The 24,900-nt window shown below is 45.0% G+C and overlaps 2 protein-coding genes across 6 annotated transcripts in view; one reads left to right on the top strand and one right to left on the bottom strand.

Annotated features, from left to right (window-relative positions):
* FBXO34 (F-box protein 34) overlaps nucleotides 1-8,070 on the top strand; it is an 84,379-nt gene extending 76,309 nt beyond the window's left edge. For all 5 annotated transcript variants that reach the window (XM_044229747.1, XM_044229751.1, XM_044229748.1 and 2 more), the window contains exon 2: nucleotides 4,832-8,070. In XM_044229747.1, the coding sequence (XP_044085682.1) occupies nucleotides 4,842-6,980 (2,139 nt within the window). In that variant the 5' untranslated portion in view covers nucleotides 4,832-4,841 and the 3' untranslated portion in view covers nucleotides 6,981-8,070. The remainder of the gene's footprint in view (nucleotides 1-4,831) is intronic.
* A 7,236-nt stretch (nucleotides 8,071-15,306) lies between these two features.
* ATG14 (autophagy related 14) overlaps nucleotides 15,307-24,900 on the bottom strand; it is a 37,674-nt gene continuing 28,080 nt past the window's right edge. Inside the window, exon 10 of the mRNA XM_044229716.1 lies at nucleotides 15,307-18,254. Coding sequence (XP_044085651.1) covers nucleotides 17,948-18,254 — 307 coding nt within the window. The 3' untranslated portion in view covers nucleotides 15,307-17,947. The remainder of the gene's footprint in view (nucleotides 18,255-24,900) is intronic.

Raw genomic sequence — 24,900 nt, 5'->3', positions numbered from 1 at the left:
ACTTGGTCATGGTGAATCATCCTTTTAATGTACTGTTGGATCCTGTTGGCTAGTATTTTGGTGAGAATTTTTGCATCCATGTCTATCAGAGTTATTGGTCTATAATTCTCCTTTTTGATCAGGTCTCTGATTTTGTGATCAAGGTAATGCTGGCCTCATAAAATGAGTTTGGAAGTTTTCCTTCCATTTCTATTTCTTGGAACAGTTTCAGGAAAATAGGTATTAATTATTCTTTAAATGTTTGGTAGAATTCCCCTGGGAAGCCGTCTGGCCCCGGGCTCTTGTTGGTTGGGAGATTTTAATTACTGTTTCAATTTTCTTACTGGCTACAGGTCTTTTCAGGCTATCTCTTCCCGGTTCAGTTTTGATAGTTTATACATCTCTAGGAATGCATCCATTTCTTCCAAATTGTCTAATTTGCTGGCCTATAGTTGTTCCTAATATATGTTCTTGTAATTATTTGTATTTCTTTGATGTTGGTTGTGATCGCTCCTCTTTCATTCATGATTTTATTAATTTTGGTCTTTTTTCTTTTTGGTAAGTCTGACCAGGCAGTTAACAGTTTTATTAATTCTTTCAAAGAACGAGTTCCTAGTTTCATTGATCTGTTCTACTGTTCTTTTGGTTTCTCTTTTATTGATTTCTGCTCTGATCTTTGTTATTTCTCTTCTCCTTCTAGGCTTAGGCTTTATTTGCTGTTCTTTCTCCAGCTCCTTTAGGTGTGGGGTTGGGTTGTATATTTGAAAACTTTCTTGTTTCTTGAGAAAGGAGGGGGAGCATTTTAGTGACTTAGTGATTTGATATGGTTCGGGGTTGGGGGGTATCTTTAATTGACCCAACTTTCTGGCTTGATTCTAGGTACTTGATCCTTTCATTAACTAGTTGTGTTGATTTTTGAGATTGTTTCTGACATCCAGCAATGTCTGTGAGGCAGGCAATAGGATATGAAGTTTGGGATAGCACACCACTGGCGAGTCGTCAGTATGAACTACAAGACACACTTACATATGTAGCCTGAGTAATAATGGTCTAGAAAAAGAAGGAGCTCTGCGGAACATGGATGTTTAAGGCTGGGGAAGAAAAGAAGAGAGCTGGGAAAAATCAGTGTCAAACTGAAGAGTTGGTGTTAAAGAGGAAATTTGGCAATAAAAAGGCCATTGTTTTGTGTGTGTGTGTGTGTGTGTGTGTGTGTGTTTTAAGATTTTATTTATTTATTTGACAGAGAGAGATCACAAGTAGGCAGAGAGGCAGGCAGAGAGAGAGGAAGGGAAGCAGGCTCCCTGCTGAGCAGAGAGCCCGATGCGGGACTCGATCCCAGGACCCTGAGATCATGACCTGAGCCGAAGGCAGCGGCTTAACACACTGAGCCACCCAGGCGCCCTTGTGTGTGTGTTTTAAGGAAAACATAACAAGTAAGAAAATGGGCTTGTCTTTTTTTTTTTTTTTAAAAGATTTTATTTATTTATTTGACAGAGAGAGACACAGCGAGAGAGGGAACACAAGCTGAGGGAGTGGGAGAGGGAGAAGCAGGCTTCCCGCAGAGCAGGGAGCCTGATGTGGGGTTCTATCCCAGGACCCTGAGATCATGACCTGAGCCGAAGGCGGACGCTTAATGACTGAGCCCCCCAGGTGCCAGTTTGTCTTTAACCAGCTGTTAGAATAGATGCTTCGGTACATGTTACCTGCAGGGCTTTCTGTTGGACAGTTCTTCCTCAGCCCACATCCAGAACTCCACTGACAGTCTTACAGCAGATCTAACAATGACCTTTAATCCTTTCCAAGTTAAATTTAATAAAACCAGATGGCAGAGATTCTGGATCCAATCCCAGAAGTTCTGAATCATTGAGCCCAGGGATCTTAATTTTTTACAAGGATATTTCTGATTGTCTAAGGAACACTCATGTGTAGGTAGGTGCTAGAGCCCTTCGTTTTAATTACAAGAGAACAGGACTTTATTATGGTGAACATTAAAGTACAATTGTGATGGAGAGATTGGCAACCATGGAAACCTGACTGGAGCTTTCCACAGCGCTGGTCTGTGTTTGTGGGGGTGAGGTGGGGCTGGGCACAGCGCCACCATCTGGTGTAATATGTTAGAGATGGAAATCGGCTATCTTACAGGTTTTGTGGCAGATGCCACTGGTGCCCTGCAACAGACTCTCCTGGTCTACACTGATTTCAACCCAGACTCAGGTTTCCAGTTTCTCACTTCACTCTAAGTCTCGCCAACACTTTTCTGTTTTCTGCTTCAGGACCTTCAAGCCCAGCAAAAGAAGGAGGGAGGCTGATATTCTGTGCAGCCTTTAAGTACGGGACGAGAGCCCATACCTAATTGTTGTGCTTCCTTCAGGGGTCCCACAGACTTGTTCCCCACCCCCCAGCAGTCACCCTGTTTGTATCCAATGACCTCACTGGCTTTTCTCCTTCCCAGTTCTCACGTCTGTTCCCTGGGATCATCTCCTATTTTAATACTGCTAAAACCCTGACCGCTAGCAATATGTCAGTTGAGCTGACTTCACAGGTTAATGAATTCAAACAAAGCCTTCCATAATTACATTAGTTTCTTCTTAATGTCCCTGCCTATCAATAATAGCACCTAAAATAATGTGAGGGGGAAGAAGGCGAAGAGAACATACTGTGCAGTGCAGAATGGCACACACATTGCTGAAGTTTAAATTTATTCACAGACACTCTGTAATGAGATCATTTTGTGAGAATTTATTGGATTTTTCAACAACCTCCATTTCTTTTTTCACTTAGAGAAGAGTTGAAGGGAGTATGAAAAACCGGAAAATCATTGACACAGAGAGTTAGCACTTGATGTCTCTTTTTATTAATTAATCTGCTTTTTTAATATGTATTCATCTTGTTCTTGAATTCTCAGTGGATCTTTTTGTAAAACATAAATATACAAATGATAGAAAACTAATAAAAATGCTATACTGCAGGAAAGGGGGACATCACAGATTTAGGATAGAAATTGGGAAAAGTCATCAACAAACCAGTCTAGTCTATTTCAGGGATATCTATGAAAAGATTCTTTGTCTTGAATGCAAGATTTTTCTTCACTTCGCTAGAAGATATTCAGATTCTTGCCTCTTCTTTTAGCTGAGCCCAGACTCAAGAAATTAAGAGTTGAAAGGTGAAGAAACTTGTCCTGGATGATCACTTTCATCCTTGACAACTAGAATTAATATCTGAAAGCAATTATCATAGAGACTGACATGTTGCAGGCACTCACTGAATGTTACAAGGTGAACCAACAGAGGAATATGCCAAGTTGCCGAATTTGTGTGTCCTAGACTGGTGTCTCCACAAGTGAGAGTAGGGAAACTCCATATGCTTAGACTTGTGGGGGCTCTTGCCGCCAACCTTTGATTGTTGATGTTTATTTTATAGGTTATTTTGTTGGAGGCCAGGCATCCCTACAAAACACTTTTTCTCAATTCTGGTAACAATGACTATTTTACTGTAAAAATTGATGAGATCATTAGTTATTTTAGTATTCTAACCCTTCTGTCAGCATTTCGAGTCAGACCCAGAGAGGAAGTGACTTATCCAAAGTAAACTCACCAAGTCTAGCTAATTAATGGTACAGCAAGGACTAAAACACACATGTAATGTGTGTAATCACATGTAATCATCTTTCTAATTTATAAGATGGCTCCCATCTCTGCCAGCCTTGGTCAGGGAATAAAATGGCATTTGAACTAGTTCAAAATGGCTTTTAGACTTAATCAGGATTATGGGTTCTGTATTTAAGGCATTTGGAGGAAATTTGATAGTTAAGAGCTTATATAAATAGATGATTTAGAAAATCAAGACTAGAGGCAATCAGGGACACCTGGGTGGCTCAGTCAGGTAAACATCTGCCTTCGCCTCAGGTCATGATCCCAGGGTCCTGGGATGGAGCTCCGCAGTGGGCTCCCTGCTCAGTGGGGAGCCTGCTTCTCCTCTCCCTCTGCCTGTTCTGCCTGCTGCTTCTCCTGCTTGTGCTCTCTCTCTCTTTCTGACAAATAAATAAAATCTTAAAAAAAAAAAAAAAAAGACTAGACACACCTGGGTGGCTCAGCTGTTATAGTATCCAACTCTGGATATCAGCTCAGGCCATGATCTTACGGTTGTGAAATCAAATCTTGTGTTGGGCTCCCTGCTCAGTGAGATTTGGCTTGAAATTCTCTCTCCCCCCTCCCTCTGCCCATCTCCCTGCTCATGCATGTGCATTGCACTTTCTTGCTCTCTAGCTCTCTCAAATAAATAAAATCGTAAAAAAAAAATCAGGACTGGTAGATGGGCAAAGTACATAAACAGGTGAAAAATTATAAACCTCTAAAATAGTCAATAGTAAGAGAAAAGCTTAGAAAGCAACACAATATTTTGACAGACTGCAGCCGATAAAATGCTAGCTGTGATGACTTAGAAATAGTGTCAGTCCACTAGGGATTCTGGCCAGTTCTTTTAATCTTTTCCTTCTATACTGTACCTTGTATTTGGAAGCTTTCAGTAAGTTATTTATTTTTTAACATTTAAAGGACCAATTTTATGTAAGAATGTTAACTAATGTCAGTTTCTGAAATTCACTGTCTATTCAGCCTCAAATTTACCAATTTATTTTCTGGCCTGTAACACCACAAAAAGTGGTTTGCTCTTGTTATTCTTGATCTGTATATTAAAAACAGGCTGAAATGAGAGTTGGTATGGTAAAGATTTAATGACCTGACAAAATGTTTCTATTACTCGCTAGAACTCTCCGAGATTACATGTTAAAAAAAAAAAACTTTTCTAAGAACAAAGGTACTATTTTAATCAAATACGTATTTCTTTCCTGTAGAGCCTCTGTTATGCACCTAAAGCCATACTGGAAACTCCAGAAGAAAGTGCGACCTCCGGAAATCAGCAAGGAAACTCTGAGAACTCCTATGAGCCACGGAGAAGCTATAAATGATGAAAAATGCAAAGCTAGCTACATGAAACCAAGTGTCTTTCCTTCACCCTCTCTTGGTAAAGCATCATCTCGAAAGCCTTTTGGGATTCTTTCTCCAAATGTTCTGTGCAGCATGAGTGGGAAGAGTCCTGTAGAGAGCAGCTTGAACGTTAAAACCAAGAAGAATGCACCATCTGCAACCATCCACCAGGGTGAAGACGGGGAAGGGCCGCTTGATATCTGGGCTGTTGTGAAACCGGGAAATACCAAGGAGAAAATTGCATTCTTTGCAGCCCACCAGTGTAGCAATAGGATAGGATCTATGAAAATAAAAAGCTCTTGGGATATTGATGGGAGAGCTACTAAAAGAAGGAAAAAATCAGGGGATCTTAAAAAAGCCAAAATACAGTTAGAAAGGATGAGGGAAGTGAACAGCAAGTGCTACCAGCCCGAGCCCTTTGCGTGTGGCATTGAGCACTGTTCTGTGCACTATGTGAGTGACAGTGGCGATGGCATCTATGCTGGGAGGCCTCTGTCAGTCATCCAGATGGTCGCCTTCCTTGAGCAGAGAGCCAGTGCCCTGCTAGCTACTTGTACGAAAAACTGCACCAGCGCGCCTGCTGTGCTGAGGCTTCCCGGGCAGCCCAGAGGTGTGCTCCCAGCCTCCGAGCCCTTTCCTGCTCCGGGAGCTTGTGAGGAATCCACGGAAAGAGGAAGTCCTGAGGTCGGCGAGCCGCCGAGTGAGCCAGTCCGTGTGCTTGACATGGTAGCCCGGCTGGAGTCCGAGTGCCTGAAGCGGCAGAGCCAGCGCGAGCCTGGGAGCCTCTCGAGGAATAACAGCTTCCGGCGAAATGTGGGCCGGGTGTTGCTGGCGAACGGCACTCCGGCTGATGAAGGCAAAGCTAACAAAGGCGCCTTGGAGGCACCAGACACTCAGGTGAATCCTGTGGGGTCTGTAGCTGTGGACCGTGGCCCCTCACGAGCGGACCGTTGTTCTCCCGAGGGGAATGAGGCATGGGACAGTGCTCCCCGGGGCTGTCCCCCGTTGCCAGCAAGTGTGAATTTCCTCACAGACAGTGCAAAGTTTGAGCCAGATCAGCACAGTGCTATGAAGAATGGCAGTCGGTATGACGTGGAAATGACAGAGGAACTTGCCGGGTCACCTTTCCCTCCTCACACCCGCTCTCAGGCCACGGAGTCGCGCACGGATGCTGTTGATTGTATGAGCGGAGAGCTCGTGCCGCTTCCGAGCCAGGACCCCGAGCAGAGAAGGAAGGAATCTTTGTGCATTAGTATCACTGTGTCCAAGGTAGAGCAGGGCCAGCCTTCTAGTTTAAAGCCCTGTGAAGACCCACTTCCAGGGATGTTGTTTTTTTTGCCACCTGGTCAGCACCAGTCAGACTGCTCCCAGTTAAGTGAAGGCACAAGGGAGTCTCCTGAGGCCGGCCGGCTTCGAGATGCTGCAGAGGCCGACAGCGCCTCTGAGGACAAAAGTGTTTCCGCTGATGCATTTGTCCTGCCAGCCTCTCCTGTGGAAAGTACGTTACCGGTGCTTGAGACGTCCAGTTGGAAGAAGCAAGTGTCTCATGACTTTCTGGAGACCAGGTTTAAAATCCAGCAGCTTTTGGAGCCTCAGCAGTACATGGCATTTCTGCCCCACCACCTCATGGTGAAAATCTTCAGGTTACTTCCCACCAAGAGCTTAGTGGCTCTCAAGTGTACCTGCTGCTATTTCAAGTTTATCATCGAATACTACAACATCAGGCCGGCAGATTCCCGCTGGGTGCGAGATCCTCGATACAGAGAGGACCCTTGCAAGCAGTGCAAGAAGAAATACGTGAAGGGGGACGTGTCCCTGTGCCGGTGGCATCCCAAGCCCTATTGCCAGGCATTGCCCTATGGGCCAGGGTACTGGATGTGCTGCCACCGGTCTCAGAAGGGCTTCCCCGGCTGTAAACTGGGGCTTCACGACAATCACTGGGTCCCTGCTTGCCACAGCTTTAATCGGGCAATCCATAAGAAAGCGAAGGGGACCGAAGCTGAAGAGGAGTACTGAAGTCTGGAGAGGTGACAAAAGGACAGATTTTTAAAATGGCGAAACACCACCTAGATCTACCATTCAAGTGAATGTTGCCTCTCAAAGCCCTCACTCCAGGAGAATCTGTACTTCCTCCAGCAGGACGGCCATTGATTGCTCAGGCATTTTTTTAAACTCTTGCTTTATGAGCTCTACAAGGAAACTGGTCTCATTGTTTTAGAGTGGCGCCTCCCCTGGGTCCAGGGTGGTATCCCACAATTTGATTCACTTGCCTGTGAATATGCCTGTTCTCCCAAATCAAATCCACCCCCAAAGGACGAAGACTTGCCACCATCAAGGACATTCAGAAGACTTCATTGCAGACTATGCAGGCAGTCCCCCGAAAGGGGTTCCAGAAATGTTTTAAGCACTGGCACCATATTTGAAATAAGCAAATAGCGTCCTATGGAAAGAAGAGCAGCACTCTTGGATGAAAAGTATGCTTACAAAGGAAAAGTCAGGCACCTTACCTTAGCCCTTGTATGCTTGATCTGTGAGATTGAAGTTTGTGGTTGGAGATGGATTTCATGCCCTGTGGTGTTTACAGTGTATATAATGGGTTGTGTTTTCATAGGGCTATGAAAGTGCACATTAAACCCGAGCGCCTTTACCTTAGATGAGTGCTTTTGGCCCCTCTGTAAATAACACTATTAAATCCAGTTGTATATAGTGGACAGCCGACTGAACATAATCCCCACAATGCAGCTAGGATAGTGTTGCGGCTACAGTTGTGTGGTTTTTTTTTTTAATTGTCTCGTCTTAAATTTGTACATCCTGTATAAAATATGAATGTTTCCCAAATAAACTATGAATGTTTCCTGTATAATATATGAATGTTTCTGAGAAGAAACTCTAAAATAGTTAAGAGGTTAACCTGTTGAAGATACCAAATAATGGTTTAACTGGACAACCTTATAATTAGCATAGAGAACAATCCTGTTATATTTTAGTGATCCATCAAGAATGAGAAGATATTATATAGTCAGATTATAACATTCTTGTCTACTTTACTCTTTGTCTGGTTACAGATTTTTTTTTTAACTTCAATAAAAATGCATCTTAAATGGAACCAGAGTTGCTGATCTTTTTTTTCCTCCTTTTTTGATGTAATTAATAATGGAGAATTATGTTGTGAATTGAATCGTAAGAATTAAAAAAAAATTTGAGTTGTTCGGGGATGGGAGAGAGAAAATTGTTTTTCTGCTGCAGAAAAAAGACCATCTTAACATTATGGGCTTACATTTTTGTAGCACTTTATGTATGCTTATTTTGAATTTGTTGTCTTCCCATACCTGCTGCATCTCCTGTTGGAGGATGTTCTCACAGCTTGTCTAGGCATAACTAGTTAATCATTAAGAAGTCAGTGAGGATATGACCACCTAAATCTGTGGTCATGTAATGCTGGGTGGGGATGGAAGGTATTGGGCCCCAGAAGGCTCCTGAGAAGGACCTAAAAACTAGGTCGGTTTGAAATCCGGTACCCATCAGAACCCATCAGGTTCCCGCTGTGGAGAAGCATGATGAATGTTCCAGGGGGGAGCTGAGGGGGAAGTGGTGAGTGCAGGCCGTCATGGCCCCGAAGGACAGTTAAAGGTTGAGTATGCTCCGGCTAGGTCAGCCAAGCAGAGTGGGACAGAATGGTGCCAGGTGGAGCAAGGGTCACCTGTGGCGGAGGTGTTGGGTGGCCACGGAGTGGCTTCCACGCTGGAATCCGCCTTGGGCTCTTCTGCCGCTTCTGCCCTTTATCGGTAGGCAAGCTGCTCCTCCCTGAAAAGGCAGGATACTAACACTGAAAAGTGTCTCTCAATGGTCTGACCCTGTCAGGCAATGATAAGGATGCCTCTGACCACACTCGGCCTGTGACCCAGAACAAGGAGAGGCTGAGAAGAGCTCACCTCTCCGTTGTGGTGTCTGTGCCCTTCCTCACGTCTTGTCCCAGCGGAGGGAGGTATGTGGGAAATGCTTTTCAGTTGAGTGTCCTGGGCTGAAGTTTCCAGTGCCTGCCCTCCTCCCCTGTGATTTGCTTAGACTGGCAGTCTCTGCACGCCTTCCTGCTAGCTTTGTCATGGCTCATGACTTAGGATTAAAGCAGATCTGCACGCACAGGATTTCGAGTACAGCTGGGCATGTGGGAAGCACCGGAAAACATTGCTGGCATTGTTACTGGCTGTCGGTTCTACCTTTGCCCAGGTGGGTGCATAGCATAAACAATTGTTTGGTTGGCTTTCCCGTCAGCCATTCCGGATCTGGTTTTCGCATGGGACACAAAGCCATAACTCAGGGCTGCCTGAAAGCAGAGGAAAGGTAAGAATGCCCCAACCCCATCTTGGCATGTGATCCTCAGGGGCCTTGGAAATCAATGACGATGACCCCCCCTTTTTTTAAGATTTTATTTATTTGACAGAGATCACAAGAGATCACAAGTAGGGATAGAGGCAGGCAGAGAGGGAGGAAGCAGGCTCCCCGCTGAGCAGAGAGCCCGAAGAGGGGCTCGATCCCAGGACCCTGAGACCATGACCTGAGCCGAAGGCAGAGGCTTAACCCACTGAGCCACCCAGGTGCCCCTGACAACGACCCCTTTTGAACATTGCGGCCAAACCCTGTTCCCAGTGCTGTCAGAGAATGACGGAGGATTTTAGCAGGTGGCACCCCCTCCCTGCTCGTGCTGTAGAATGGTGTGACTTCTCTCTTCGGGGAAAGACACTGTGCTTCAGAGCCCCCTAGTGCCAAGCTTCTGAAAACAGTCAGCCTTGCAGCACTCTGGGCTTTTCCTGCACTGCTGTAGAATCGTAGACTTGCAAGAAAGGAAGGAACAATATGGACACCAGGACTCTAGCCTCCTCCCTGCCATGGGGACCCAAAGAAGACTTCCACCTTTCGGCTTTTGTTCAGAGGCTTTGATGTGCCTGGCCTAGTTTTCCTGTTCTACCATTAGAAAAAAATCAGAGAAGTCTGGGAGTCAGAGAGCCCTCTGCCCCTGTCTCTGGGGCAGTTTGGCTTTGTCCCCTACTCAGCGGATGACATCAGATATCCAAGGCAGGGAGGAATTGGAAATGGGAAAGGGGCAAAGGTAAAAGATTTGTTTTCAGGCCTTATCAAAATGACTCTGGCATTAAAATGGCCATGTGAAAGGATCCTTCCAAATTGACCACGTACCCCGCCTGAGCATATTGTTAGCTCTGTGTTCAGGGGCACCTCTTCTGGGAGCGCCCTGCCCTGCCCCACCCACCTCACTGAGCTGCCGTCTGACATCGGCTGCCACTGTCCCATCTTGCGGGGCGATCTTGCTCCCTGACTACTCTAGGTTCTGAGAGAGTAGCTCCATCCCGCCATCCTCTCAGGGCCTCACGCATGGTACGTGCTGCTGGTGACCGTCTCACTGTGACAGGTGCTGGCGAGTTCTGATGGCCCTGAGTGATGCTGTAATTTTCCATCTGAAGTATGAGAATGCCGAAGTGGGGAGGATTCTAGCTGGTCTCATGGGGGCGTTGGTTAGGGACGTTCGCACAGCAGCCCCGAGTCTGCTGGGTAACTGTCCTGCATTTGATATGATCTGGCCTCTGTTGCCGGTGGCTCTCCTGACCACAGGATGCTTTGGGCCTTGTGGCTGCAGAAGGCTGTGGGCTGATGGTTATGCATGATCTAGGAGCTCTGTTTCTGGGCTCTGTTCAACTATCCCTTCTAACTCGGACTTGTAAGGGCGTCTCTGCCTACCTGTCTGGACTAGCCTTGGAGACTCTATTACATGGGTATTCCCAGGCATCTTCCACACCTTTCACTGCCTTCATTCTTAGCAGACTGGCAATTTGTCCCCTCCTTTGTCCCACAGAAAGAGCCTACCTCAAAACCAGAATGAAGCCAGTCTGCGCCAAACTTCTGGCTGTATACGGTGGCCGGCACTAGTAAGACTCTCCCTGTCAGGTACCACTGAAATGCTTGGTCTCCTGGGCACATTGCCTGGCATTTGGAGAAGCTGATCTTTTCTATCCCTGTTTTTCCTCTGGGTTCCAACGAGCTAGTGTTGCAATCTTTGTGAGTTGGTAAAAGTACCTCTGTGGGAAATGTGCAATCCCTTCTATTGACGTTCATGCTGTTCCTGAGTTCGTGGCCATAGCTGGTGTTTGCACAACCTCATGGGAAGAGCAAACATCCTTGTGGTCGTGCTCCCTTGGGTGACTTCCAGTGTATTTATGCCTAAGCAAAATCAGTCAGGCAGCACCCCTATTCTGGGTGGCTCATTTGACTTTGCTGTTCTCTTAGAAGAGCAGAGCCACTAGTGTTGGTAGCTGGGGAGTCACAAACAGAGAGGTGACAGTCTCTTAAAATGCAACAAGCCTGGTGAGAGGTGATGCTCCTTTAAAAACCAAAATGAGACCCCCTCAAAGGCCCTCCCGTTCACGCTTTAGTGAGCAGAGAAAAGGCCTCAGGACAAGTTGGTTTGGGGACAATCTGTCTCAGATTCTCTGTGGAACAATGAAACACAGCAGGAATTAAGTTCTAAAGTTGGCATTTCGGGGGGAGATGGCATATGGCTGAATTACTCTTGGAAATCCTTTGCGTCCATCGCCCAGTAGAGAATGGTCTAGGCCCTGCATGGTGGTGGGAAATGTGTAGGGCGTGAGAGAGGAGGCTGAGCTCAGCAGAAACTGACTTGAGGAATGGCACAGCCCATCTTCCAGTTCAGGGCAGTATCACCTGTGCTGCTTAAATGACTTCCTTTCTGCCCACCATCCCCGAACAGTTGATCTATGAACTGGCGTCTTCAGGTGTCTATTAAGTAGTATGAAGAGTATGATGCAGTTCTTCAGAAAGTTGCCACTCAGTAAAATGTGGAGAGCAAGTTTGTATTTGTGTCAGTCCTCGTCTTGTAGGAGGTGAGATGTCCCATTTGCTCAGTAGTTTGCAGTCCAGTGGGAGTAGGGGTGGAGCCAGGCCTGGCCCACCAGCCTTCCCCATCCTGGGACTCAGCTCTTGGCTTTCAGTCTGGTCATCCTCAGCAAGCCTCTGGAGGCAGCTGGGCAGGGTTTTCCTGCGGGGCACGGAGCCTGCCGAGGACAGCGCTCGCATTTCAGCCCCGGCTCGCTCCTCCTTAAGTAGAGGTGGTGATGACGCTGCCCAGCACGCAGCTCGGACCTCTCCCATTCCCTCTTTCCCGGGGCCAGTAGTCTTGGCTTAAGGCCCCTCAATTTGTTCTGGTCTGTGCTTTGCAGAGGGTTCTCAAGAGGAAACGGGGAGGGGAGCGGGGCACACCCGAAATGAGCGAATTCAAGGAGGACTTATTGTAAGGGTGTAGGTATAGGTGCAAGCCTTCTCCAGTATATTTGTGGCTCAGGGCAAGAATACCAGTGTGACCTTTTTGCAGACCCCCTCTTCTCTGGCTCCCCATCTTTTTTCACATTGATTACATGTTAAAATAATATTTGGGGTATTTTGAATAAAATATAAAAATTTTTACCTACCTTTTTAATGAGACTAATAAAATTTAGTTACATGCAAATTCCATTATTTCCACAGGATGGTGCTGATTCTGATTCAGGGGTGTCCAAAATCCTGCATTTTTAAAATACACATAGACACAGAGACTCATTTATAATCCCATCTTTTAAAAAATGTTTATTGGAGTGTAGCTCACAATGTTTTATTAGTTTCAGGTGTGCAACATAGTGCTTCAGCAATTGTATACATTACTCAGGACTCACCACAGGTAAGTATACTTACCATCTGTCACATACAGTGCTGTCGCAGTATTCCTCCCTGTGCTGTACTTTCCGTTTCTGTGACTGCATTTTAAGTAAGCTCTATGCCCAGTGTGGGGCTTGAACTCACGACCCTGAGTGAGTTGTATGCTTTACACTCAGTCAGCCAGGTGCCCCTGTGACTTACTGACTGGTAAGTCTGTATCTCCTCATCAACTTCATCTGTTTCATCCATCCCCTCTACTTCTCTGTCAACCACCATTCTGTGTGTGCATTTTTTCCAGATCCCACATATAAATGAAATCATGGTATTTGTCTGATTTCACTTAATGTAATACCTTCTAGGTCCATCCATGTTGTCACAAAAGGCAAGATATTGTTCTTTTTTTATGGTTGAGGAATACTCCATTGTGTATACAGACCGTATCTTCTCTGTTCATCAGTTAGTGGACATCTGAATTGCTTCCATATGTTGGCTATAGTAAATAACGCTGCCATAAACACAGGGTACCTCTATCTTCTTGAAACTAGTGTTTTCATTTTCTTTGGGTAAATACCCAGTAGTGGAATTACTGGATCGTATGGTAATTCTATTTTTACTTTTTGAGGAACCTCCATACTGTTTTCCACAGTGGTGCTACCAATTTACATTTCCACCCAACAGTGCCTGAGGGTTTCCTTTTCTCCACATCCTCGCCAGCACTTATTTCTTGTCTTTTTTATGTTGGCCATTATGATTGGTGTTGAGGTGATATCTCATTGTGGTTTTGATTTGCATTTCCCTGAGATGAGTCATGTTGAGGGTTTTTTCATGTGTCTGTTGGTCATCTGTCTGAAGATTTTAAGTAAGCTCTATACCCAGTGTGGGAAACTCACAACCCAGAGATCAAGAGTTACACGCTCCACTGCCTGAACCAGCAAAGCAGTCCTTTCCCTGTCTTCTTTCCAATTTTTAGTATATGTGCTGCCGAAGTGAGCACTTTTCCTGTCTTCTTTAGAAAAAAATATCTATTCAGATTGGGACTTGGATTGTTTTTGTTTGTTTGTTTTTGGTGTTGAGTTGTATATTTTGGATACTAACCCCTTATTGGATTTATCATTTGTTAGTCTTCTCCAATTCAATAGGTTACCGTTATGTTTGTTCATGGTTTCCTTTGTTATGCAAAAACTTTTTATTTTGGCGTAGTCCCCAAATCCCATACTGTGTATGTGTTCTTTGAGGAGTTTTATGGTTTCAAGTCTTGCATTTAGGTCTTAACTCCATTTTGAGTTTTCCTGTGTATGGTATAAGAACGTGGTCCACTCTCATTTAGAAACTGTCTTTTCCACATTGTATGTTCTTGCCTCCTTGATAACATAGATTAATTGACCGTATACAGGTGGGTCTATTTCTGGGCTCTTTATTCTGTTCCACTGATCTGTTTTGGTGCCAGTACCATCATGTTTTAAGTACTACAGCACTGTAGTCTATCTTCAAGTCTGGGGTTTATGATACCTTCAGCTTTGTTTTTCTTTCTCAAGACTGCTTTGGCTATTCAGGGTCTTTTGTGGTCCATACAAATTTTAGGATTATTTGCTCTTTTTTTTTTCCCCAGGGTATTTTCTCCCCAGATCCTCGGAGTGTGCTGTTGGTGGCTTTCTCTCATTGAGCATTTCACAGCTGAAGTTTAGAGGACTTTCCCAAAGCCCGCTCCATTTCACTGATGTAAGTTTTAATGACCACTAAGGACAGAGCTATCGTTCATGCTTCCCATTTGGTTCACCCTGTTTCCTGCATCAGTCATGACATAACTCTGGGGTATGCTCTAGACAGGAGCGTGTTTTTAAGTGTAGAAGGGCAGTAGAAGGTAGGTAGGAGGAGGCAGAAGGGCAGTAGCCCTGAAGCACATGCCCTGTTTGGGAACACTTCTGTTTGCTAGCCTTGGTTCCTCCTGCTGCTGGACTGCAGGCAACAGTTCTGCAGTAATCACTCCTTGTATCCCTGTCTACCTGCAGGTGGCCCCACTCTAACCTGAAAGGGGTAGAGGGCAGATTGGAGGGGGTGATTCTCCAAACTACTTGGTTCTTCCTCTCAAATGAACCTCCGATACTTCACTTTCTCTCTTGTCCTGAAAAGTCTGGGCAGATTCCAAAGGCAACCTCCTCACGGAGCTGTCTTTAAGGCACGGAGTCACTGTAAAGCAATTAGTTCTTCTCAACTTACCAGAGATAGACCATTATTGTTAATCCACCATAAACTATAATTTTGGGGATTACCAGACCTTTTTCCTTACCTAGCAAAAAAATTCTTAAAAAATTACCCTACAGGGCGCCTGGGTAGCTCAGTGGGTTAAGCCGCTGCCTTCGGCTCAGGTCATGATCCCAGGGTCCTGGGATCGAGTCCCGCATTGGGCTCTCTGCTCGGCAGGAAGACTGCTTCCCTCTCTCTCTCTATGCCTGCCTCTCCCGTCTACTTGTGATCTCTGTCAAATAAATAAAATCTTTTTTAAAAAAAAATTACCCTATAATTTGTATAAATTATTCCAGAGTTAAATCTCATTTTTGTTACCCTCAGTGTATCAATAGAAATGAGTAATCAGAGCTTGAAAAAGACACACATATTAGCAAAGTACTGTTAAAAGATTTATTGCAATAATACAATAAAAGTTTAGAAAACATTTGTTATGACTCAAACTGGTTTGGAAGTCGCAGAGTAATGGGAAATTCCTGCAACATTACACCACAAGGAGATTCTCAGACACTGTGGTTCTTTTAAAAACAGCATGGCCCTGAATGTTCTTTCCCAAATTATTGATACATGAATCCTTAAGTGAATCCTGTCCATATACCCAATTTAACATACAGTTTTTCCCTTTAATTTACAGATGTGCAAAACTTCTCCTATAGTCCATCCCAAAAAAGAAGTCTTTAATAGACCATTTTAAACAGTCTACTTGGTGCCTGTAGGTTTTTATTAGTATTACCTTGTTTCAACAAATCATTTTATATGGAAAACATGACCCAAGTTCTATGGCTTTTGTTTAAAAAAAAATACCAGCTTCAGTTTTTTAAAAAGCTGTTTACATATGGTTCTGGCACCTACATGAAAGATTTTAATGAGCAGCAAAGAGAGTAGGAAAAAACAGTGGTTGAAATGTGTATTTAAGAATATTTACAAAGTGGATCCAGTGCAAAATAATGAAAACCAAAATATCTCAGCAGTGTAAGCCAGTATGTTGGTGTTCCAAACCACTAAAGGGTTTGATCATTTAACCCTAAATAAAGTGCCTCTAGTTGATATAAAAAAACAACAAAATATACTCTATCAATCCCTACTTCCTATATCCTTTAAGTTTTGTTGACTTACTCTTTAGACAGGAGTTGTGATCTCTGGTTTCTATTCTTTACTGTAATCTCACACTCATGGTTTCTTAGGCGCCTACGGGAGAGAAACCATGATAACTGTGCATCTTTTATAAGTCAATCTCTATCCCCAAGCCCCAAATCCGTCTTCCATCTTCTCTCAGCTTGAAATTAAACTCTTCTTGAGGGTTTGAAGTGCCTAGACAACCCTAACCTCATGGGATTTTAAGTTCATTTGGTATTTGTTCAAGTCTACGTACCCATTCCCTATGAACTTCCGACCTGGGTGGTACAACGCTAGCTCAGCCATCATGAAGCTGAGTACTGACACCAGCTACTAAGAACCCACATGGAGCAAAGCCTGTTACCTCCCTGAGTGGAAAATTCATAGAGTCAGGGAACTTGGAACTCCTGGATAGGAATAAAAACCCTTCTTCTGCAACTCTACCAAACGTTAAATATACCATAGCAAAAGCTATATAGCACCTCGGATTCGGAGGCAAAGTATCAACTATAATAATTACAAGAAGAAAAGAAGCTAGGGTAGGGTAGGTCTCTGAATGATTTATCTGAGGTACGGTCATGCTAATCACACTAACAAGATAGGGTAATAATGCCTGTTAGAAATTTTTCCATAGGATTTCTTTTTGTAGTTGTTACATAGGAGTTTTTGCAATTATTAAAAATAAAAAACTACTTACACATTTGTACATAATGCCTCTCTACAGTTTTCTTGTGAGATTGTCACTAAGAGAATAACACGACGACACAACATTAGCTGAAAATGATCTCTTGGTGAGGGAAAATTCTGTCAGAGAAGAGTAGGATCAGCTGTGATTCGCTCTGCATTTCTGAGTGAAGGGAGTGTCCCTAGAGCAACAAAGACCTCTAAGCAAGCAAGCAGGATGGTTTTCCCTGGGAAAACCCGCCACCTACTGAATTCCTTAGAAAAAAACTGGGACACCAGAAGAATGACCAGAGGCCATTTAGTTAAGTGGCTTTTAACCTGTGCCCAGGCAGGCATTTAGCTTACATAAGGGAACCACCTTAATGACTTTCCACTCAAAAAATAAGTTTGATTTCAAAATGCACATAGTATAGATGGTAAAATTCAATAACCTAGGTGAGAATGAATTTAATTCCTTTCAGAATATAAGAATATAGTTTTTAAATCTCCAGCCATACTTGCAGCTGGGATTTCTTCTGTTCATGGATGTGGGTCCAAAAATAAAGACCTTCATTTCTTTGGCGTGTGGGAGAAAGAAAAACAGGAATGTCTGACAAGCTACGACAGCAGCAGCATGAGTGAAATAACTTTATACTACCCCTCCCCATATGCCCCTCCCAAACAAAACCAACATCCTTGACCTAAAAAACAAACATGACCATATTCTAAAGAAATCAAGTATTTCAAATTGCCTGCTGGTGCTCCATACAAAAAATGATGGCATAAGCACAGACTCATATGAAACAGTTTTTGTCTTTCAAGTCCTAATCGTCAAGAATCACTGGCTTGTGATTCAACTTCTAAAACAAAGTGTTCAGGAACAGTCTCGGCATCACAAGGACCAAAGTGTCAGCCTGCCTCTGCGGGCCCAGTGGCCCATGACCAAAGGGAGCCCAGGTGGATTTTCTGCTTCAGCAGACCGGCACACACACGCTCGTCTTCCACCGACACGGGTCTCGCAGAGGGACCCCTGACCTAGCTGTTCTAGCAGAAGCGTGTGGGTCACCCCCATCGGCCATCTGATACATAGAAATGCTTGTCCTCCCTGCTTTAAAAAAAAAACCCAACAGTTTAACCTCTTTTTGTTCCAGGCACTATCTTAACGGAACACAAAGTTTACTTGAGCGTAGCGGAAGAACAACTTTCTTGACACAAACCTGGCGCACTGCGGCCGGTGCGCACTAGCGGTGTCCAGTGTAAGCCTTAAACCAGGAGGTCACCGAGGCGGCGGCGGACGAGATCATCCCGCCCGCACTGCTGCTCGCAATGGGCGGGGACACCTGGCTGCTCTGGCTCTGGGAGCCCTCCACGGGCTGGGAAGGGATATCACAGAAGCGGGGGCTCGGCAGGTTCTCCCAGTCCGTGCCCAGGTCGGTTTCCTCATCACTGACGCGCTCGTCGCCGCTCTCGTCCGACTCCCCAGCAGCGCCGGGGTCCACGAACTCCATGGACTCCTCCAGGTCAGCTCGCACTTCAAAGGGTCCCGACCTGCACGAGCACACAACCAGCATTGTGACAACAGCGACACAGGCCTGCCGGGACCGAGGAGGTCCAGAGCCTGCACTGTACCCCCTGGTGGTGTGTAACTGCGGTTATTCACCCAGATAAGTACCATGGGAGGAATGCACACCACCACGCGCCCACACTGTTCCTCCTCCCCCGGCTCGCCTGGTGGAGCTCCGGGACGCACCGAGACCAGCCGTCCTGGTCCCAGGGATGACTTCCTCCCTGAACAACTGCAGGATCCACGCATCTCGGGGGGGACAGTCCCACCAACAACCATCACTTGTTGTATACACTGCTGTATCACTTGGTGGCACAAGAAAAAAATGGTATAGAAAAAAAAAAAGTACAGCTGTTCTCTGCCTTATGGAAACTCCTCATTTCTACGTTCTTAGGACTCAAAAGAGCTAAGCGGCCCAGCTGTATGCGTGTTAGCAGTGCTTCCTCGGACCGCTGCCAACAGCAGGCTCTGCACACATTTTCAGACATGGTCACAGTTTTCTAGAGGCCCATTTATAACAGAATGAGCTATAACTATTAAGAATATAGTCATCTGGAATAATGCATATTTCTGCACTGTACTTTAGGAGAAAACTATTCCCCAAACGTCCCTGATGACATCATCGTCTCCAAATCTAATAACCCTTCTCAGGCCTCACCCTCTGGGACAGCTGCTGATGACCGATGTGGGACAGCGTAAGCAAACCCCACCCAGGCCCGCTGCTGCTCCTCCCCCGCCCCCTTCCAAGTGCCCTTGCCTCAGGAGAGCCCGGCTGCACGCGCTCCCGGTGGGCAGTCCTCCTACAGCCCCCTGCTCTTCTCCCAGGATTTTCCTGGAGCCAAGGCCCTCCAGCAGCCTCTTTCTCTCTACCGTTGCCCCCACAATAAGGACACATGCCTCTGATGATGACTCTAGGGGAAATGATAGGGGTTAGCAAAAATAAAGAGATATCCCCGAATGGGTAGAGCCTGCCATTTTAGTCTGTCTAAAATTCTTTATGGCCTTAACAATGACAAAAGCCTAGCACTGGCCTCCAGTGTACCTCACCAGGCCTGCACCTTCCAACTCACTTTCTCCTGGGTCAAGTAGCCTTTGTTCCTCGAAGACAACCTTGCTTCCTGGCTGTACCAGCAATAGTTAACAGCGAACATTTCTGTCCCAGGCACTGTTTTTAGGGCTTTATCTTAAATTGGAAGATGTACCATGGGGTCTCCCCTTGGTCTCCCTCAGGCAATTTACATATCAAAAAGCCCCTCTGACCAGGGGTTCCCAAGTCCTATCTAGCCCAGAAGTCCTTACTTTGCAAGGAGTGAAGGCATTAAGAACCAAGAGCCTCTCCCCTTGACCCCCTGCAGCTTTTCCAAACAAACCAACAGGGCGCCTGGGTGGCTCAGTGGGTTAAGCCGCTGCCTTCGGCTCAGGTCATGATCTCAGGGTCCTGGGATCGAGTCCCGCATCGGGCTCTCTGCTCAGCAGGGAGCCTGCTTCCCTCTCTCTCTCTGCCTGCCTCTCCATCTACTTGTGATTTCTCTCTGTCAAATAAATACATAAAAAACTTAAAATAAATAAATAAATAAACAAACAAACCAACAACTGGCATCTTATCTGAGTATCCCTTTCCTGTTTCCTTAAAAAGCTCTCCTTACAATTCCTCTCTTTTCTCTCTTTCCCTCCCCCCACCCCTTTGGTAAACAGGTCTACTCCAAAGATTTTCTTCCGAGGATGCCTCTCCTTCCTCCTAGCTTCATGGCCTGCCAGAGCTCTCCACGTGAGGGCTAACCTCTCCGGCTCATCTCAGGTTATCTGAGCCAGGCGACCCTTCTTAAAACAAGCCAGCTGGGCCGCCGCCCTCACGCTCCTGCCTGGTATCACCCAGGAAGTCCCCCCATCAATCCTCCGCATGTGCCCCAGCTCAGGTCCTCTCTGCAGCAGCACCTCCTCGAAGCAGCGTCTGCTTGCAGCCAGCGGCAGCCGCCTCTTCCCTTCCCGCGTCACCTACGCACAAATGTTCACAGTGTAGCACCTCAGCTGGGTTCCCTCCTTCCCTAAACACAGCGCCCGCTCATTCCATCCTTTGAGCTTTGTTTTCCAAGGGCCTCAGCCCCTAGCGCCACATGAAGCCTGCCTTCCTCCTAGATGGGAGGCATAGCCTGTTTTCTGTTTCTCTTTGATGCTGCCTTACCTACATGGCACAGGACTGCCACTGTCCCCAGACCCCCTCTCAAAAGTTTTCCCAGGAGACAGACAGGAGTGATATTGGGTGGGGGGTGATACTCCCTCCAGGCAGAGCTCCGTGGCAAGCCACTTGGGACTCCAGTTCTCTGCTGGAATCCCACAGGGCAGAGTCTGGTGACATGCAGCAGACACTCAACGAAGTATTTCAACTGAAAAACCACTGGATGACCCCCAAAGTGGCCAGGTGGAGCAATTTTTGTTGCCCAGAATACGCTGAGCCAGACACATCACACAAAATTAGCAAGACAATGAAATATTTTATACTTAATGTCACCAGGGAATAAAAATTACTAATTTTCTCAAGATGCTGCAGGGCACTATTCTTATCGATTAAGGTAACAAAATGACCTTTTTGGTTTTAAAACTCTCTTTTGCAAAATATTTCAAAAATATTACTGGACAGATACACAACGACAAGAATGAGCTCTTTGTAAACTACACAGTCTGGATGATAACGGTATTAATGTAGGCAACATCACAGTAAAGACTGAATCCGATAAGAAAAATCAACCAGTATTAAACCCAGGGGGAAATTCTGATGAGCGCAATAACTGCATGGTCTCAAAGTGTCTCCGCACAGAGTTGCAAGGAAGGAAAAAAATCTAGGAACTGGACAGTGGAGAAGGTGGAAAGCATCGTGACTGGGTGATCAAATTAACATCACCAACGAGGGACAGATGGTCACTGTGGCCGAGTGTCCAGGAAACACTCCTGGCCCAGGCAGTGTTCTACCTTGAATGCTTGGATTCTTGGAATCTCACTAAGAAGAAATACCAAATTCAGAAAGAAAGCTCTAGTAATACGAAGGGAAAAGTGTTAATGTTGTAAAAGACAAAGTAGGCCGTGGAAACGTTCCAGATTTAAGAGGTTCAAGAAACACAGCGACTAAACCCAGCACCAGACTCTAGGTTGGATCATATACTGGAGGTGAAAGTGCTGCACGGGACATAAATCTGGTCCACAGACAAAACGTGCAGATGGGCAGTGGATTAAACTACTGTATCAATGTGAAATTTGCTGATGTTGCTTAAAAGGAAAATACCCCTATTTTTAGGAAATACAGATAGAAGTATTTAGGGGTCAAGAGCCATGATACATGTATGTAACTTACCCTCACAGGGTTCAGGAAAAAAAATGTGTGTATGTATGTCTTTATGGAGATTATACAAATGATAAGGCAAAACAGTAACAAGGTGAGTCTGGGTAAAGATATATATGTCTTTGTACTACTTTATTTTTTGCAATTTTGACTATTTTTGCAAGTCTGAATTTATTTTGAATAAGATTTATGTTGGATTCTGGATTGGATCCTCACTTCAGCTGGTCTCCATGGAAACAGGAAGTCCCACCCAGGTTCCAATATCAGTCTCTCTACAGCCTTGACTCTGACTGAGGCAGGTCTGGAAGGGGACTTCTGAAGCTCTAGCTCCTAGACTCCCGGCTCACGGACAACCAACGCGGATGTAATAAGCCCGGCTGAGCATGTGCACTTCACATACATCACACAGACCCCTACCCTAACTGGAGAGCTGACTCAAGGGCAAGCCCAGAGAAAACTTCAGACCCTCCAAAGAAATCCACCCCTAGTAGGAGAGAGCCTTTTTTTTTTTAAGGACAACCACCAATACTGGATATCATCCATCCTTTCCATTTTTGCCTAACTGATGGGTAAAAAACTGGAAAGCTGTTTTGAATTGCACTTCTTTATTCTTCACTGAAGCTGAAGACTTTTTTCATTTGGATACTGATTACTTGCCTTTCTTTTGTGTGAACTGCCTGGATTAATCCTTTGGCTATTTTTCTATTAGGTCTGCCTTTCTTTTACAGATTTGAAATTTTAAGTGGTCTAGATTTTTAATCCATTGTCTGATATACAGGCTGCAAAACATACTGTTGCTTATCTTTTAACTTTCTGGTATCTGGTATTTTACCAGAGGCATTTAGAGTTTTTACACAGTAAACTATGTAACTCCTTTCCTTTGTGGTTTGGGGGTTTTGTGGCTTGCATGGGAATTCCCTCCCCACCCTGTGATTATAAAACACTATCTTTTCTCCTATTTTATAGGTTTTGTTTTTTTTTTTTAAATAAAATAAGGTCTTTTCTATCATCTGGAATTTATTTTTACATGGGGAATGTAGTATGAGTCCAGCTTTGTCCCTGTATGAATACTCACTGGCCCGCTGCTATTGATCTATTATTATCTGGTTCAATATGCCGGGTCTTGTCGTGGTCCCCTCCCTGCAGGGACAGGGCCCGTCTCTGGACTCTGTTCTCTGTGTCTAGTTGCTCCACCCACCTGCATGCTAACAGCACCTGGTTTAACCACCTTTACGCTATGTTTTAAAAGGGGTCAAGCCCATCCTTTACTATTCTTTTCCAAAATTTCCTTGCAGCCTGTGCTTCTAGCTCAACTTCAGAATTAGCTTGTCAAAGTTCCATGAAATATCTGTTGAAATTCTGATCAGGTTTCCTTTTGGGGAGAAGAAGCATTTTTATACTACTCAGCCTTTCTCTCCAAGAAAATCTTGAGGGTGTTCCCTGCCTCAGGCTTTCTTTCATCCAGGCCCACACCTCATGCGCTGCCTAGCAGAAATTCAAGAAATAGATGTTGAGCCATTTTTTTCAAGTTTCCTATTTTCTATGGTTTGCACATGTTTTGTAAAGATTATTCCTACGTAATGTATAGTTGGTGTTGCTACAGTAAAGGGGAGCCTTTCCTCATTCTGTTATCTGACTAGCCGTCAGCACATAAGCAAGCAAGCTCTCCCGGATGGCCAGTTCAACCATCTGCAACAACGCCAACCTAGTTTCTTTCTTCCCGGCATAAATAGACCTTACTTCTTTGTAAAATTGTTCCGCTTCGCCTAGGCCTCCAGAACGAAGTGAACATAGCAGCGACAACAGGCCTCCTCTTGTCCTCACTGTAGAGGAATGCCTTTATTAAACATCCACATAAGGAACTTGTCACTGAAACACTCTTTTCTGTAGGCTTAAGGCAGATATTCTTTTTTTTTTTTTTAAAGATTTTATTTATTTATTTGACAGAGAGAGATCACAAGTAGGCAGAGAGGCAGACAGAGAGAAGGAGGGAAAGCAGGCTCCCCGCTGAGCAGAGAGCCCGATTTGGGGTTCGATCCCAGGACCCTGAGATCATGGACCTGAGCCGAAGGCAGAGGCTTAACCCACTGAGCCACCCAGGCGCCCCTTAAAGCAGATATTCTTAATAATTTTTAAATTTGCAACTAATTTTCTCTAATTATTCACAGGAACTGAATTTTATTCACTGCTGTTCTGGAATCTATCAGGTTGATCTTATTATTATTATTTTTAAATCTGTTCATGTGATTAAGTGGTGTGTACTGGTTAAAAGCACGAGCATCTACCACTTTGTGGAGTCAGATGCGGGCTGGGACTGGCTCTATTACTCTGACTGCCTCTGTGATCATGAGAACAAATTACTTGATTACGCTAAGCTTCAGTTACCAGCCAGCCCCTTCTGTAAAATAAGAATAATCAGCACACCTATGAAATATTGGCTCAATAAACATTAGCTCTTATTATTAAGGATTAATTTCCTAATGTTGAGGGGTACCTGGGTGGCTCAGTGGGCTGAGCCTCTACCTTCAGCTTGGGTCATGATCTCTGGGTCCTGAGATCGAGCCCAGCATCAGGCTCTGCTCAGCAGGGAGCCTGTTTCCCCGCCCCACCCCCAGCCTCTCTGCCTACTTGTGATCTCTCTGCCAAATAAATAAAATCTTTTTTAAAAAATTCCTAATGTTGAACTCTTCCTAATGTTGAACTCTGAAATAAAGTACAAAGAGGATGGCAAACAAACCCACAGAAATCAACCACTAAAACTGGGGTGGATTTCTAACAGGTTCTTGTGCTTTGTGAACTAATAAATGGAATTTGAAGCAAGGAGTATGAAACGGCATAGAATTCTAGATGTGTGTGTGCAGTTCCCCAGAGAGAGTGCACAGCTTTTTCCACAGGGTTCTATGTCCCAGGTAAGTTACTGTTTTGGGTGGGGGTGGGGGGTTGCAGAAAACACAAGCCAGTGGCTAAGGGCAGATTCCCATGGAAAGTTCCCTGCCATGGGGAGGAAGCCAAGCACCCTGGCCAGAGTAAAGACCCCCCCTGAACCTTGGTTCCAGTTGTAAAGGCAAATGAATGATGGGAAGGGGACTCCCCAAAAGAACATCCCTGCCTTTTATTTTCTTTAGCCTCTTTCAAAAGTGCAAATACATTAACTAAGTCGTATCTCAGAAATGTAGGGACAGACTGCTAAGAGCATGGAAAAGGATATGTACTCAAGAGGGGTTACCTGAATGGTTCTAAAGAAAAGCTTCCTCTACGTTGGGCTGAGGGCCTAGAAGGATCCCACAGACCAGCCC

The sequence above is a fragment of the Neovison vison genome, chromosome 13 (assembly GCF_020171115.1).
Source record: "Neovison vison isolate M4711 chromosome 13, ASM_NN_V1, whole genome shotgun sequence".
Classification (NCBI taxonomy): Eukaryota; Metazoa; Chordata; class Mammalia; order Carnivora; family Mustelidae; genus Neogale; species Neogale vison.
This window is presented reverse-complemented; position numbering and strand designations above follow the sequence as displayed.